Source organism: Hyperolius riggenbachi, chromosome 5 (genome assembly GCF_040937935.1).
Source record: "Hyperolius riggenbachi isolate aHypRig1 chromosome 5, aHypRig1.pri, whole genome shotgun sequence".
In the NCBI taxonomy this organism is placed as follows: domain Eukaryota; kingdom Metazoa; phylum Chordata; class Amphibia; order Anura; family Hyperoliidae; genus Hyperolius; species Hyperolius riggenbachi.
This window is the reverse complement of record NC_090650.1, coordinates 378813750-378831668: the sequence shown is the minus strand read 5'-3', so window position 1 is coordinate 378831668 and position 17919 is coordinate 378813750. Positions and strand designations below refer to the sequence as shown.

General features: G+C 50.2%; 1 protein-coding gene across 6 annotated transcripts in view; it reads right to left on the bottom strand.

Annotated features, from left to right (window-relative positions):
• The window catches only part of SLC26A7 (solute carrier family 26 member 7), a 114300-nt gene that overhangs the window by 47233 nt on the left and 49148 nt on the right, over positions 1–17919 (bottom strand). For 5 of the 6 annotated variants that reach the window (XM_068237625.1, XM_068237628.1, XM_068237626.1 and 2 more), the window contains one exon: positions 7006–7119. The exons of the other annotated variant lie outside the window; for it this stretch is intronic. In XM_068237625.1, the coding sequence (XP_068093726.1) occupies positions 7006–7119 (114 nt within the window). The remainder of the gene's footprint in view (positions 1–7005; positions 7120–17919) is intronic. 6 annotated transcript variants of the gene reach the window in all.

Below are 17919 nucleotides of genomic sequence, written 5' to 3'. Positions count from 1 at the left end.
ATGTCTGCGTTACGCGGCAACACTATGGATGTAACGTGTAAGGAGGATGAAGGACCTACTGATGGTGCATGTTTGGATTTTTCTGAGGCAAGCGAAGCTGGGCAGGATGATTACGATGCTGACGATGATAGGGATCCTCTGTATGTTCCCAATAGAGGAGATGAAGAGTGGGACAGTTCAGAGGGGGAGTCAGAGAGTAGTAGGAGGAGAGAAGTTGCTGAAAGAAGCTGGGGCAGCTCTTCGTCAGAAACAGCTGGTGGCAGAGTCCGGCACCATGTATCGCCACCTATGTACAGCCAGCCAACTTGCCCTTCAGCATCAGCTGCTGAGGTCCCCATAGTGCCCACATCCCAGGGTGGCTCAGCGGTGTGGAAATTTTTTAATGTGTGTGCCTCAGATCGGACCAAAGCCATCTGTTCGCTCTGCCAACAAAAATTGAGCCGTGGAAAGGCCAACACTCACGTAGGGACAAGTGCCTTACGAAGGCACCTGGAGAAAAGGCACAAACAGCAATGGGATGGCCACCTGAGCAAAAGCAGCAGCAGCACACAAAAGAAAAGTCACCCTCCTTCTCCTCTTCCTCCTTCAGGTGCATCATCTGCTTCTGCCGCTTTCTCCCTTGCACCTTCACAGGCACCCTCCTCCACTCCGCCTCTGCCCTTGAGCGGTTCCTGCTCCTCTGCCCACAGCAGCAGTCAGGTGTCCGTGAAGGAAATGTTTGAGCGGAAGAAGCCAATTTCGGCCAGTCACCCCCTTGCCCGGCGTCTGACAGCTGGCGTGGCGGAACTGTTAGCTCGGCAGCTGTTACCATACCAGCTGGTGGACTCTGAGGCCTTCCGTAAATTTGTGGCCATCGGAACACCGCAGTGGAAGATGCCAGGCCGCACTTATTTTTCGAGAAAGGCCATACCCCAACTGCACCATGAAGTTGAGAGGCAAGTTATGTCATCTCTTGCGAAGAGCGTTGGGTCAAGGGTACACCTGACCACGGATGCCTGGTCTGCCAAGCACGGGCAGGGCCGCTACATTACGTACACAGCCCATTGGGTGAACCTGGTGGTGAACGATGGCAAGCAGGGCGCAGCGGACCAAATTGTGACACCTCCACGGCTTGCAGGCAGGCCTCCTGCCACCTCCTCTCCTCCTGCTACATGCTCTTCGCTGTCCTCCTCCTCCTTGGCTGAGTGGCAGTTCCCCTCTCCAGCTACACAGCCCCAGCTCCGCAGGGCCTATGCTGCATGCCAGGTACGACGCTGTCACGCCATCTTAGACATGTCTTGTCTCAAAGCGGAGAGTCACACTGGAGCAGCTCTCCTGGCTGCTCTTAAGAAACAGGTGGATGAGTGGCTGACCCCGCACCACCTGGAGATAGGCAATGTGGTGTGCGACAACGGCAGCAATCTGCTTGCCGCTTTGCATATGGGGAAGCTGACACACATACCCTGCATGGCACATGTCATGAATCTAGTTGTTCAAAGATTTGTGGCAAAGTACCCTGGCTTAGCGGATGTCCTGAAGCAGGCCAGGAAGTTCTGTGGGCATTTGAGGCGGTCTTACACAGCCATGGCACGATTTGCAGAAATTCAGCGGAAAAAAGACATGCCGGTGAGACGCCTCATTTGCGAAACAGTCTGGGAAGATGGGGATGTTCTAGCCCGACAACTGGACAATGATGAAAAATGCATGCAGGCTCATGCGGCCGTTTGAGGAGGTGACCAACCTGGTGAGCCGCAGTGAGGGCACCATCAGCGACTTAATTCCCTACGCTTACTTCTTGGAGCGTGCTGTGCGTAGAGTGGCGGATGAAGCTGTGAATGAGCGTGACCAAGAACCGTTACGGCAGGAACAGGCATGGGACCAATTTTCATCAGACCCAGCTGTTTCCTCAACACCTGCGGCAGCACAGAGGGGGGAGGAGGAGGAAGAAGAGAAGTCGTGTGCAGAAGACGAGTCAGACTCAGAGGATGATGAGCAAGGTGTTTCTTTGGGGGAGGAGGAGGAGGAGGAGGAGGAGGGGACGGCGGCAGGAGAACACCCGCAGCAGGCGTCGCAGGGGGCTTGTGCTGCTCAACCTTCCCGTGGTATTGTTCGCGGCTGGGGGGAGGAGGTTGACTTACGTGACGTCACTGAGGAAGAGCAAGAGGAGATGGAGGGTACTGGATCCGACTTTGTGCAGATGTCGTCTTTTATGCTGTCCTGCCTGTTGAGGGACCCCCGTATAAAAAACCTCAAGGGGAATGAGCTGTACTGGGTGGCCACACTACTAGACCCTCGGTACAGGCACAAAGTGGCGGACCTGTTACCAACTCACCGGAAGGTGGAAAGGATGCAGCACATGCAGAACCAGCTGTCAACTATGCTTTACAATGCCTTTAAGGGTGATGTGACAGCACAACGCCAGCAAGGTACCACTGCCACTAATCCTCCTCCCGTGTCCACGCAGTCAAAGACAGGACGCTCCAGCGATCTCATGGTGATGTCGGACATGCGGACATTCTTTAGTCCAACGCCTCGCCGTAGCCCTTCCGGATCCACCCTCCACCAACGCCTGGAACGGCAGGTAGCCGACTACCTGGCCTTAAGTGTGGATGTAGACACTGCTGTGAACAGCGATGAGGAACCCTTGAACTACTGGGTGCGCAGGCTTGACCTGTGGCCAGAGCTGTCCCAATTTGCCATCCAACTTCTCTCCTGCCCTGCCGCAAGCGTCCTGTCAGAAAGGACCTTCAGCGCAGCTGGAGGCATTGTCACAGAGAAGAGAAGTCGCCTAAGTCACAAAAGTGTTAAGTACCTCACCTTTATCAAAATGAATGAGGCATGGATCCCGGAGGGCTGCTGCCCGCCCCAAGACTAAGTCAGTCCCCACACACACAGCATCTCTGCCTGCACGCCGTGTGACTGGCTGCCTGGGCTGCCCCAAGAAGACTAAGTCGCTCCCAGTCCCTCCACACAGCATGTCTGCCTGCAGGCCGCTTGACTACCTTCTCCGCCACCACCAACAGGGTCCGGGACTCCAGGCGGATTGCTGAATTTTTTAGGCCGCTGCTAGCAGCGGCCGCTGTAATAATTTTTCTGGTGCGTGTACATGACTGCTTTATTTTTCTGGCTGCACTGCGGGCAGCTGCAACAACAAAAGAAAAGGCATGTACATGCGCCCATTCCCCTTCGTGATCATTACCTTGCCGTGGTGAAGGGGCTTGCGTATCACAATGAAGCAATGACCGGCGCCTAGATGAGTGCCTCGGGGGGCACACAAAAGATAATAAGGTCGTTGCTTCATTGTGGTCAGACCAAATTTGATCAGCTGGACAGTCACTGTTCTGTCATTCAGCTACATCAGCCAGGCGACCATATGGGCTGTAAAGCCACCAAAACCTGCACTCTCGCCATGGTGCGCACCAGTCCAGCACGGCCGTCACTACACAAACAGCTGTTTGCGGTGCGTTACACGGTGAGTTTGGTGGGTCAGTGTGAAGCAGTACCTTAATTACACTACCTGATTGATGTATACACATGCAAGATGTTTTAAAGCACTTTAGGCCTGTCATTTAGCATTCAATGTGATTTCTGCCCTTAAAACGCTGCTTTGCGTCACATCCAGATTTTTCCCCGGGACTTTTGGCATGTATCCCACTCCGCCATGCCCCCCTCCAGGTGTTAGACCCCTTGAAACATCTTTTCCATCAGTTTTGTGGTCAGCATAATTTTTTTTTTTTAAAGTTCGCATCCCCATTGAAGTCTATTGCGGTTCGCGAACTTTAACGCGAACCGAACGTTACGCGAAAGTTCGCAAACCCGGTTCGCGAACCTAAAATCGGAGGTTCGGCCCATCTCTAGTGAAGATGACTCGTACCTGGGCTTTTATCGTCTGTTTGGACTTACAATACCCAAAGGACACAGTAATTCTATAGACAGCTCGGACTGTATCTAGTCAGCTTTTTTCACTTTTTATCCCTATTATTTAACTGTATCAATCTGTTCTTTGTTAGATACTTTTTGACATTTTTCTGTATTCATTTTTAACCATTTATTTTATTATAAAATACATGATTAAAAATCATTTGTCTGAGGGCCAGTGCACACCAAAAAGCGCTAGCGTAATCGCAAACACCTAGCACTTTTTGAAGTGATTTTTCTAGGCATGTGCCTAGCAATTTTCTAATCATGCCTAGCGATTTTTGGAGCATTTTGGTGTAGCGTTTTGTTTTTTTTGTAGAGTTTTTTATTTTTTGTAGAGCTTTACTTTTGTACAGTAGAGCTGTAAATGAACAGCTTCTGTAACAAAAAATGCTTGGAAAATCGCTCTGATCTAGTGCTTTTCTGAGCGATTTTCCACTTTCATATACTTAACAGTAGGCTGAATCGCCTCAGAAATCAGCAGAAATGCTGCAGGACCCGCGTTTGCATCTGGGAGAAAATCACATTGCTCTGGTGTGAGCCATGCCATTCAAATACATTAGCCAAGCGCTTTTCAAAGAGATGGTGTTTTTAAAAGTGCTAGGAAGTGCTCTTGGGGCTTGATTCACTATGACAAATAGCATGCCTTATCAGAGTTAGCATGCCTTATCAAACGTATGCCTGCTCATTGGCAATGATGAAAGCTCCACTCATCCTGACCTGAGCCCCTCAGGGCAGGACGAGTGGAGCTCTCGTCATTGCCAATGAGCAGACATCAGTTAATAACTCTGATAAGGTGTGTTACCTCTAATAAGGCGTGTTAACTCTGATAAGGCATGTTATTTGTCTTAGTGAATCAATCCCTTTGTGTGCACCAGCCCTAAGAGCTTGTTCTAAATATCTCTGAAAATCTGATCATCAAATCTGATCAGAGAGGGATCTAATGGCTGCCCATGCACTACACACAGATTTTGAATCATTTCAGCATGAAATCGATTCACAACCTCGTGGAGCGCCGCTGCCGCCTGCTCGCCACCCCCATTTGGTCTCCCCCAGCCAGCAGCAATGATATTACCTGTCCACCGACATGGCCGGATTTCTGGCAAGGCAACATAGGCCATGGCCTAGGGCACCAGATAAACAAGGGGCGGCCTGCAGACAGTGGGCATTATTTGCAGGGCATTATTTGCAAGTGTCCAAACAAATGAAAGTGATCAGGATAACTGCACTATTCGTACCAGCTGGCATCTGCCTGTGCTGTGCTACAGGCAGCTGCAGTCCGTTAACCAAACGTTTGTGAACAGTGTGTGACTAGCAAAAAGCCAGACCTTGCCCAAAAACATAGCAGCAGCTGCAGGCAGTTACAGAAGGCCAGGTCCCAGGCACTTGGTGTGGGGGATTAAAGGACCAGGGGCAGCACCAGCAAGTAGTACAGAATACAGAAAGCAGCCTCTCACAGTACCCATTTCTTAATTATTGATTGGCCAGCGCTGTTACCCTGGAGACAGCAGTGGGTACAGGACTCACTTTTACGTGTTGCTGACCCCACTCAATGTCCAATTGTGAGCCACTTTTGACTATGTGTGTGTGGTGGAAGGCTCCCACCACGCCCATCACCTGTAGATCGCTTGATTGACCAGTTCCCCCATGTGACGTGATTGATTCACTTCACGTTGCCATGGAGACCTCGGCACTAGCCGCAATAGTGGACACCATCGGCCCAAAGTTTTTGTGTGTGTGTGTGTGTGTGTGTGTGTGTGTGTGTGTGTGTGTGTGTGTGTGTGTGTGTGTGTGTGTGTGTGGAGAGAGGTGGTAGGATACGGTTTCGGTTGGGGCGGCTGGTAATAGTCGGCCTTGGGCGGTAAGAAGTACAAATCCGGCCCTGTCCACCGACACGAGTTTCCGGTCTGTGCTGTCCCTTTCTCCGGCTGGCCTTCTTCTGCATCTCTTCATCACTTCCTGTCCCGTCCTGTGACCAGCGGAAGTTCAAACAGTAGAGGGCGCTCTACAGTTTGAACTTCCCCTTCTCACAGGATGGGTCAGAAAGTGAAGATGGAGAAGAAGGCCAGCCGGAGAAAGGGACAGCACAGGCCGGGGACATGTGCCGGCGGACAGGTGAGATTATTATTGCGTCAGTCATCGCTGAATCGAACACCACTAAAGACGCGCTCCCGACTCGCTGGCAATCAAGCAAAATTTTCTGTCTGGACAGATCGACTGAATCCATCGATTTTGTATGGAAATCAGTTGATTGGTCAACATTTGCGTTAACGATTTCACAGCAGATTCGATCACAGTGATCGAATCTGCTGTGTATATCGGCAGAAAAACGACCTAGTGTATGGGTAGCTTTAAGGTAGCCATACACTGGTCGATTTGCCATCAGATTCGACCAACTGACAGATCCCTATCTGATCGAATCTGATCAGAGAGGGATCGTATGGCTGCCATTACTGCAAACAGATTGTGAACCGATTTCAGCCCGAAACCGTTCACAATCTGTTGTGGTGGTGGTGGTGGTGCTGCTGCCGCCGCTTCCCCCGCCTGCATGCCTGCATACATTACCTGCTCCGCCGGCGCAACTCCAGTCCCCAGGTCACCGCTGCTCCGTCTCCGCTCTGGTCTCCGGCCCCGGCATGCTTTACTTCTTCCTGCCCGGCAGGAAGTTTAAACAGTAGAGCGCCCTCTACTGTTTAAACTTCCTGCCGGGCAGGAGGAACTGAAGCATGCCGGAGACCAGCGCGGACACAGAGCATCGGTGACCGGGGGTAGTCGTGCCGGCGGAGCAGGTAATGTATGCGGCTCTATTGCGTCGGTCGTCGGGTACTCGAACGCCGCTAGCGACGCGCTCCCTACCCGCGGGCGATCGACGCTAATTTTTCGCACGGAGCGATCGGACGAAAAGGATCGAAATTCGGCGTGTAGCGCGAACGATTGGCAGCAGATTCGATCCCAGTGATCGAATCTGCTGTCGAAACAGCGGGAAATCGGGCCAGTGTATGGCCAGCTTTAGTGTTCTGAACTCCCTCTTGGTTTTAGTGGCTGTTTACAAAGCTGAACATACACCTGAAAACACTGATGTTAGGAGAGATAGAGAGAGAAGCTGACCTGTGTCTTTGCTCCATAGCTGTATAAGAGGAATGTACGGGCCGGGGCGCCTGCATTAGGTATACAAAAGAAAAATGATGGAAGGACATTGCTGAGCCCATGAGCCAAGAGTTCCTGTAACATACATAAAAAAAGACACCAGCTGCAAGAGTTAGTCAAATATTCATACATTTTTTTTAAGGAGACATTAAGTGAGAGGGATATGAAGGCTGCCATTTTTTTTTCCTTTTAACCACCCTGGCGTTCTGATTAAATCGCCAGGGTGGCTGCGGGAGGGTTTTTTTAAAATAAAAAAAAAACTATTTCATGCAGCCAACTGAAAGTTGGCTGCATGAAAGCCCACTAGAGGGCGCTCCGGAGGCGATCTTCCGATCGCCTCCGGCGCCCAGAATAAACAAGGAAGGCCGCAATGAGCGGCCTTCCTTGTTTTGCTTATATCGTCGCCATAGCGACGAGCGGAGTGACGTCATCGACGTCAGCCGACGTCCTGACGTCAGCCGCCTCCGATCCAGCCCTTAGCGCTGGCCGGAACTTTTTGTTCCGGCTACGCTGGGCTCAGGCGGCTGAGGGGACCCTCTTTCGCCGCTGCTCGCGGCGAATCGCCGCAGAGCGGCGGCGATCAGGCAGCACACGCGGCTGGCAAAGTGCCGGCTGCGTGTGCTGCTTTTTATTTCATTCAAATCGGCCCAGCAGGGCCTGAGCGGCAGCCGCTGGCGGTGTTGGACGAGCTGAGCTCGTCCAGACCGCTCAGCTGGTTAAGCAATACCAGTTGCCTGGCTGTCCTGCTGATCTTTTGCCTCTAATACTTTTAGCCAAAGACCCCAAACAAGCATGCAGCAGATCAGCTGTTTCTGACATTATTGTGAGATCTTACTAGATTAGCTGCATGCTTATTTCAGGTGTTGTTCAAACTCTACTGCAGCTAAAGAGATCAGCAGGGCTGCCAGGCAACTGGTATTGCTTAAGGCCCCGTTTCCACTATCGCGAATCCGCATGCGTCTTGCGTATGCGGATTCGCATAGACAATATAAGTGAATGGGCCTGTTTCCACTTATGCGTCTGCGGGAGCGTTTTATTGTGCAGAGAAAATCTGCACGGAACACCCTGCAGAATTCGCCTGCATGTGTAATGCAGGCGAATCGCACACAATGTATTTAATAGGGAAATCGCATGCGTTTTCCCCATGCGTTTTTTGCCGCGAATTCGCATAGGTACCAATGTAAATTCACACAGGCAGTGACATGATTAAAATCGCATATACCCTCACCTATGCGAATCCGCATGCGAATTCGCGGCAAAAAACGCATGCGGAATCGCATCTGCATGCGATTTCATCAGCGGTGGAATCCAGGCGATTCTGCACCGCAATAGTGGAAACGAGCCCTAAAAGGAAATATATATGGAAACTTATATATGGTAGCCTCCATATACCTCTGACTTCAGTTCTCCTTTAAGTTGCTGTAATACATTTGATGTATAACCTGTATTCATACAAAAAAAAGTAGATACATAACATCTATGGACAGTTTTCTGATTATCAATCACCTAGCTGCAACAACCATTGGCAAAACACAAAAGGTTACATAGGGGTTTTCAGTTACGAGTATTCACAATCAATACATTAAGGGCCAGTTTAAGCACCACAGGCCCAAGGGCAAAAAGGGCAAAGGAACCTGAGGGTCCCCTACCCAAGAAAAAAACATCCCCTGGGGCCAACAAACTGGCTGCAGAGCCTCTTCCCTGTGTGGTCTTCCTCAGATTATTCCTGGAGACCCTGCACAACGTGTGGCTACCAGCGGTATCGCTAGGCCGTTTGATCCGGGGCACCACCCACGAACCTGTTGCCATGGTGCCCCAGGTCTATTAGGCCCCCGTGCCCCGCGAGCCACCCTCTCCTCCTCAGACTTCAGACTCCGCCCACCCTTCACTCCCTCTCACCCAACCTCCCCCCCACCGCTGGTCCCTCCGCCCGCTCATCTACAAACAGCGGCAGCTTACCTCTGCCTGGATTCCATCGTGGAGCCTGGAGACCAAAGCCGCACACCTCTCTCTTCCTCCTGCTGTTCCCCCTAGTGACCGGCTTCTGCTAATGACGCTGATCGCGTCATTAGCAGAAACCAAGCGGGCGGGGGGATCAGCGGGGGACCTATACTGAAAGCCCCATACCTATACCTACCTACCTATACTGAAAGCCCCATACCTATACCTACCTACCTATACTGAAAGCCCCATACCTATACCTACCTACCTATACTGAAAGCCCCATACCTACCTATCTATACTGAAAGCCCCATACCTACCTACCTATACTGAAAGCCCCATACCTACCTACCTATACTGAAAGCCCCAAACCTATACCTACCTACCTATACTGAAAGCCCCATACCTACCTACTTATACTGAGGACCCCATACCTACCTACCTATACTGAAAGCCCCATACCTACTTACCTATACTGAAAGCCCCTATACCTACCTACCGATACTGAAAGCCCCATACCTACCTACCTATACTGAAAGCCCCTCTACCTATACTGAAAGTCCCATACCTACCTACCTATACTGAAAGCCCCATACCTATACCTACCTACCTACCTATACTGAAAGCCCCATACCTACCTATACTGAAGGCCCCATACCTACCTACCTACCTATACTGAAGGCTCCTATACCTTCTACCTATAATGAACCTACCTATACTGAGCTACCTATAATGAACTAAAGGCCCTTATAACTACCTACCTATACTGAAGGCCCCTATACCTACCTACCTATACTGAAGACACATATACCTAGCTATCTATACTGAAGGCATCTATACCTAGGTACATATCCTGAAGGCATCTATACCTAGCTACCTATGTGGAAGCAAAGCCCCCGAATTGGGCAGATTCGCACAGTCGATTTTCTGATCGCTTCCCGGTTAGATTTGCGCAGTCATTGCAGCGATCAGAATGACATTTCTTCTTTTAAAAGACAGCTTGTTTTCCTTTCACCAAATGGCAGGAAGCCTTCAGCAGAAAAGTGTCCCAGGCACCGAGTTATGTTAAGGGTCCATCCATCAGATGACGTCAGATAGGGGCCTGACAGAACCAATTTACAGGAGAGTGAGACTCCTCGGCTCATCTCATGTTCTAAGGGTGTGTGTGGTTCCCGCCCTCAATCCCTCCTACTGAGTCAGGGGTATAAAAATGGAAGAGGACCCAAAATCAATGTCCTCCACTTTGGAACATCATCCCGATTACATCCTGTAACGATCGGTGTAACACAGAGAGGATCTGATTACCGGTGAACTGCAGTCTCACCAGCAATACAGAATATACCCGATTATTGGTGATCGCAGTATCACCGATAATCAGATATATCTACTAACCTCTGGACACCAGAGAGAATAAGTGAGTGTTAGATGCAACAGTATACTTTGAGTACTACTGCAGAAGTATGTTCCTTCCTTTGGCCTAGACTCTCCAGGGGGAAGGAGCTAGGCTGAGGATAGGAAGGACAGAGCGTGAGTGAAACCCGAGAAGGAGGGTGTCACTAACAGGTCTGGGAACTGCCTCTAACAGTAAGGCCAGTTCTCGAGGTCGGCAAGCCAGGTCGTTAATACACAGACAGATAAGGTACAGATTCAGGAGGCAGATACGGAATCCAATAAACAGACAGAGTTCAGCAACGGAGTATCAGAATGGCACAGTACAGAATCAGGAGGCAAATACAGAGTCCAGGAACGAGCAGAGTTTGGCAACAGGATATCAGAAATAGCAAGGTACAGGATCAGAGTTCAGAGGAATAGTCAGGCAGGCAGAAGGTGATAACAAATAATACAATTCAATGTTCCTAATGCTAAGGTGTGAACTCCTTGATGTCAACACCTTTGGAAACTATGCTAGAACACAGATACAGACAAGGTCTGAGTGCTACCACGTTGTGATCGCAACGGCAGACAACCAGAGAATGACCAGCACCCAGTATATATAGTAAAGCGCTCTCCAGCGCCTCCCCTAAGTGCTGGACCAATGGCAGGTGGTGAAATTGTCAGCTGACCCGCCTGGTCAGCTGACCCTTTTCTGGCTGTCATATAAGCTCTGCATCTCAGCGCGCGTCCTTCTGAACCTATGTGGACTAGCAGTCCCAGCTACACCAGACATGTCTTGCAATGTAACCCTTGACTCAGGCGTGGTGACCGCCGCCCCGCTCTCTTTCACCGCGTCCGGCCGCCATGTCAGCTGCTTTGCCCTGCGTGCAATCCGCCGCCTCCAATGCGGAATCCACCGCGCTGCCCATGCGGCATGCAGCGGTTTCTCCGCGTTGTGCCGCCATGTTAGACGCGGAAACAGCCGCCTCACTCTGAGTCCTTGCGGCAGCTTTTCCGCGTTTCCTCAAAGTCCCCCCCCCCCCGAGGAGTGGACTCCGGACAGCTCCTACCAGGCTTCTCAGGATGCAACGCATGGAACTCCCTTCTTAACTTGTCAGCATGCATGCGACATTCAGGTACCCATGATATCTCCTCAATACCATACCCTTTCCAATGAACCAGATATTGTACTGAGTTCTGAACTATGCGAGAGTCTAAAATCTTCTCTACTTCGTACTCAGGTTGGTCATCTATCATCACAGGAGGAGGAGGAGTGGGACCCACATGGACTGCTGGCTTAAGCAGGGACACGTGAAAGGATCTCACGCCGCGCATACTGGCAGGGAGGTCAAGGGCATAAGTGACATCGTTGATCTTTCTAGTTACTGGGAATGGACCCACATACCTGGGCCCCAACTTAGCCGAGGGCTGTTTCAAGGTCAAGTGACGTGTGGACACCCAGACTAAAACTCCTGGCAAAAACCTCCACTCCAATGAACGTCTCTTGTCAGCTTGACCTTTTTGACTTTGAAACGCCTTCTCCAAATTATTTTTCACAATCCATCATATATCTTTAAATGACCTTTGCCAGGCCTCCAGAGCTGGAAACGGAGTGGAGGCGACTGGCAATGGGGAGAATTTAGGCAACTTCCCGGTCACTACCTGGAATGGACAAAATCCAGAAGAGGAACTTTTCAAATTATTGTGCGCAAATTCTGCAAAGGGTAAAAACTTGACCCAATCATCTTGCGCCTCTGCAACGTAACACCTCAAAAACTGTTCCAATGATTGGTTGACTCTTTCTGTCTGACCATTGGTCTGTGGGTGGTAGCCCGACGAAAATGACAGTTCCATGCCCATTTGGTGACAGAATGCCCTCCAAAATCTGGAAACAAATTGGACTCCCCTATCTGATACGATGTTTTCCGGAATGCCATGCAACCGGAAAACGTGGATGATGAACAAATCGGCTAATTCCTGGGCCGAGGGGAGTCCTTTCAAGGGCACAAAATGGGCCATTTTACCCCACTGGTTGAGGCCATTCCAATACAGCAGAAACCTTGGCAGGATCCATAGACAGGCCCGAGGTGGAAATAATGTACCCTAAAAAGGTGACAGATGTTACCTCAAAAATGCATTTCTCCAATTTGGCGTAAAGCATGTTTTGCCTTAGTTTATCCAATACAAAGTTGACATGTGTCCTGTGCTCAGAGAGGTTGTTAGAAAAGATAAGTATATCATCTAGGTATACCAACACAAACTTGCCCAATACCTCCCTGAATACCTCATTAATCAGTTCCTGAAAGACGGCCGGGGCGTTACACAGCCCGAAGGGCATCACCAGGTACTCTTAATTCCCGTCGGGCGTGTTAAAGGCCGTCTTCCATTCATCGCCCTTTCTGATCTGCACCAGGTTGTATGCCCCCCGTAAATCCAACTTCGAAAAGACTTAAGCGTCGGTTATCTGTGTAAACAAGTCATCTATCAATGGCAAAGGGTAGCGATTCTTTACTGTGATTTTATTCAGGCCCCGGTAATCAATGCAAGGCCGCAGGCCCCCGTCTTTTTTCTTAACAAAAAATAAACCTGCGCCAGCGGGCGACCGGGAAGGGCGAATGAACCCCTTGGCTAAATTTTCACGAATGTATTCCTGCACGGCTATTTTCTCTGGACCAGACAAATTGTAAAGATGGCCTCTAGGGGGCATACAACCCGATCGGAGATCGATGGGGCAATCAAAGGGGCGATGTGGTGGTAACTTATCTGCGGCCTTGGAATATTGTAGTGGTACCCCCTCCAACTGGATCCTGGTCTGGCCCAGTGTCACTATCCCTAAACACTGCTCAAAACAGTGAGCTGACCAGCTGGTTAGCTGACCGGTAGCCCAATTAATCTGTGGAGAGTGTACGTGTAGCCATGGCATGCCAAGGATGACAGTGGAGGTAGTCATGTGTAACACAAAAAACTGTAGTCTCTCCTTATGTAACACCCCTATGGTGATTTCCACCTCTGGTGTCTGAGACAGCGGATGATCACTTTGCAGGGGGGAATCATCTACGGCCGTAACCTGAATGGGTGGTTTTACTGGGGTGAACGGGATACCCAATCTCTTTGCAAATTCAAAATCCATAAAATTGGCTGCAGAGCCTGAATCAATAAAAGCCTCAGAAATCTCAGTTTTATCTTCCCATGTGACTGTACAGGGAAGGAGTAACCATTTATCTTCTAGGGGTAAAAGCAGCGTGCCTAGGGTGCTACCCCCTACAACTGCTAGGCAATAGCATTTCCTGGCTTGTTAGGGCAATTACGTACTCTATGACCCCCCTCTGCGCAGTAAAGACACAGCCGCTCAGACATCCTGCGTCTTCGCTCCACTTGGGACAGTTTCGACCGACCAATTTGCATTGGTTCAGGTGGAGGCGAGACAGGAGGAGGTGGAGTTACTGGAGGCGCAGCGTAGGACACCATTCTTACATGACTACTACCCCGGGTCTGTTTCTGATAGCGCAGTCTGCGGTCGACTCGAACGGCCGCTGAAATGGCCTCATCGACTGTCTTAGGTTCAGGCAGACTTAACATGAGATCTGAAACCTCATCTGACAACCCTGATAAGAAACAATCTAATAGGGCATAGGTGTCCCACCTGGCTGACACTGACCACCTCCTAAATTCGGCTGCGTAATCTTCGACCGCACCCTTGCCTTGACGCAAGAGCTTGTGCTTCCGCTCAGAGGTTGTGGCAAGGTCTGGGTCGTCGTAAATTACTGCCATGGCTTTAAAAAATTCATCCACTGAAGAGAGGGCCAAATCCCCAGTAGGCAAAGTGTACGCCCATGTCTGAGAATCGCCTGATAACAAAGTCTTAATAAATGTGACCCTTTGGGCCATATTTCCAGAAGATCGGGGTCTCAACTCAAAGTAAGATAACACTCTACTTTTAAAATTTCGGAAGTCAGATCTGTCGCCAGAAAATTTCTCGGGTACAGGCAAATGTATGTCAGAGCTAGGAGGGGATCGCACCTCATCCACTGCTGTCTGGAGGGTTTGTAAAGAACCAGACAAGGCTTCAATCATAGTCTTGTGACTACCCAGCACTTGGTTGATGTTTTCCACCGAAGTGGCAAGTCCGCCCAGACGGTCAGTGTGTGCGTCCATTTGCATTTTTGGTCTGCCGTTCTGTAACGATCGGTGTAACACAGAGAGGATCTGATTACCGGTGAACTGCAGTCTCACCAGCAATACAGAATATACCCGATTATTGGTGATCTGCAGTATCACCGATAATCAGATATATCTACTAACCTCTGGACACCAGAGAGAATAAGTGAGTGTTAGATGCAACAGTATACTTTGAGTACTACTCCAGAAGTATGTTCCTTCCTATGGCCTAGACTCTCCAGGGGGGAGGAGCTAGGCTGAGGATAGGAAGGACAGAGCGTGAGTGACACCCGAGAAGGAGGGTGTCACTAACAGGTCTGGGAACTGCCTCTAACAGTAAGGCCAGTTCTCGAGGTCGGCAAGCCAGGTCGTTAACAGGTGATAACAAATAATACAATTCAATGTTCCTAATGCTAAGGTGTGAACTCCTTGATGTCAACACCTTTGCAAACTATGCTAGAACACAGATACAGACAAGGTCTGAGTGCTACCACGTTGTGATCGCAACGGCAGACAACCAGAGAATGACCAGCACCCAGTATATATAGTAAAGCACTCTTCAGCGCCTCCCCTAAGTGCTGGACCAATGGCAGGTGGTGAAATTGTCAGCTGACCCGCCTGGTCAGCTGACCCTTTTCTGGCTGTCATATAAGCTCTGCCTCTCAGCGCGCGCGCGTCCTTCTGAACCTATGTGGACTAGCAGTCCCAGCTACACCAGACATGTCTTGCAATGTAACCCTTGACTCAGGCGTGGTGACCGCCACCCCGCTCTCTTTCACCGCGTCCGGCCGCCATGTCAGCTGCTTTGCCCTGCGTGCAATCCGCCGCCTCCAATGCGGAATCCACCGCTCTGCCCATGCGGCATGCAGCGGTTTCTCCGCGTTGTGCCATGTTAGACGCGGAAACAGCCGCCTCACTCTGAGTCCTTGCGGCGGCTTTTCCGCGTTTCCTCACACATCCTTGCCAGCTTGAGGACATGCTGGCATCTGGCTTGTTTGGACTTTGACGCTGAGTGGCCTGATTCTGAAACCAAGGACTTAGCATTTCTTTCCCAGAAAGGCCATATTTTCACCTGACCTTAAGTATTCGTATTTTCTTCCCTTTTTATTTTCAAACTGTGCTAATATTGTCTCTATAATTGTTGATTTTAATGATGTTCTGTATATATTAATTATTTATATTACATTTATAATAAAAGACTTCTAAAAGTCATTTATTTGTTCAGCTACCCCTGCTATTCAGCCCCACAAACCGAATTCTAGCTTCTGAAGATCACTACTGAGAATCGTTGTTATTAGTCAGAACAGGATGAGTTTTAACCATTTTCCTGCAGCTCTTAGAGACAGTCAGTGGGCTTCTCTGTCCCAGTTAAAAAGAGATGGTGGCAGCCTAATATTTTGTATTTAATAGATCGCACGCCTCCCTCTGGTCTGTCTGCTGCCTAAATTCCAGCGGTTTCTGCGCACCGATTGCGACCACAGATTGCATTGTCTGTGTGCTGAAACCGATTGGAAGGCGTTGTGCGGTCTGGCCACTAGGGGACATGTGACACCCAAGCCCAGCAAAGCAAAGCCGCCAGCAAAGGTAAAGCCCCTGGGCCTCAGACAAGCAAAGCAAAGCCCCCAGCCCAGCCTAGCAACGCAAAGCCCCAGCAACGCAAAGCCCCCGGTCCCAGCAAAGCAAAGCCCCTGGGCCTCAGCCCAGCAAAGCAAAGCCCCCAGCCCAGCAAAGCTCCAGTGCCCTAGCCCAGCAAAGCAAAGCCCCCAAACCAGCAAAGCAAAGCCCCGGGGCCCCAGCGCAGCAAAGCAAAGCCCCCAGCCCAGCAGAGCCCCAGGGCCCTAGCCCAGCAAAGCAAAGCCCCCAAACCAGCAAAGCAAAGCCCCGGGGCCCCAGCGCAGCAAAGCAAAGCCCCCAGCAAAGCAAAGCCTCCGGGTCCCAGCCCAGCAAAGCATACAGCCAAGTAAAGCTCCCAGCTCAGCAAAGCCTAGTAAAGCCTGCAGCCCAGCAATGCGTCCAAAAATGCCCTCACCCCAGTGAAGCCCACAGCAAATTGCCCAGCCCAGCAAAGCCCCCAGCAAGTCACCCAGCAAAGCCCCAGGCCCAGCACCCAGGCCGACACAGCATCACCACCAGCCAGGCAGCCCAGCATTACCACCAGCAAGCCCAGCATAACCGCCAGCCGAGTACAGCACACAGGCCAGCCAGCCGAAAACAAGACAGACAGAAGCCAGGTGAGGGGCTTATTTATGTGAAATACTGCCTAGCGAATATATTTAAAGAGGAACTCCAGTGAAAATAATGTAATAAAAAAGGTGCTTCATTTTTACAATAATTATGTATAAATGATTTAGTCAGTGTTTGCTCATTGTAAAATCTTTCCTCTCCCCGATTTACATTCTGACATTTATTACATGGTGACATTTTTACTGTGGGCAGGTTATGTAGCTGCTGCTAGCTGTTTTGGCTGTTGGAGACAGCTGTAAACAGCTATTTCCTGTCTGTGAACCTTGTTACATTGTGGGAAACTGCCAAAAGTACCTTAGTCCTCAGAGCTTCTTGTGGGAGGGATTTCAGCACAAAATCAGTCATACAGCACCCCCTGATGGTCTGTTCGTGAAAAGCAATAGATTTCTCATGTAAAAGGGGGTATCAGCTACTGATTGGGATAAAGTTAAATTCTTGGTTAGAGTTTCTCTTTACGTTACACCACTGCTATGTTCATGTACATTTGGTCCCACCCATGACCACGCCCACTTTCCGTGGCATGACCCCGCCCATTTTTTCCTCTTGCTGCCCACGGGTGCCCTGGATCTCGCAGGAACCTAGAAACGCCCCTGGTGGCTGCGTTGTAATAACTCACCTGTCCCAGCACACTGCTCTATCCATGCTCCGTCTTCATCCTCACTGCCTGCCTCTTCTCCCTGCAGTGCTTGTTATGTGTAAATAACCTGGGCTCGGTCATAAAGAAGAGGCAGGCAGTGGGGGTGAAGATAAAACATGGATGGAGGAGCATACTGGAACAGGTGAGCTATTATATTGCAGCCACACATTGTTCAGGAGCCCTGGGGACTCGGGAGCAGACAAGGGGAGACCACCTCGGGGGTCCTTTGACACATGGGTGCCCAAAAGCAGGGGCCATGTGGCAATTGGTGGAAGACCACCTGGGAGGTCCCAGCAGTGGTCAGGGGCCCTGGGGCAATTGCCCACTTTGGCTTAATGGCAGCACCGGCCCTGAATACATTGTCTGAAGTGGACAAAAGTTTTGTTTTAGAATCTGCAAAAATGCTCAGTTCTTTATAAATAAACGTTTTTCTGATCTCAGTTTTTCTAAGTGACTCTGACTCAGCAACCTTACCATGGATTTAAAATAAAAAATGACAACCCTCCCCCAGGTCACAGCAG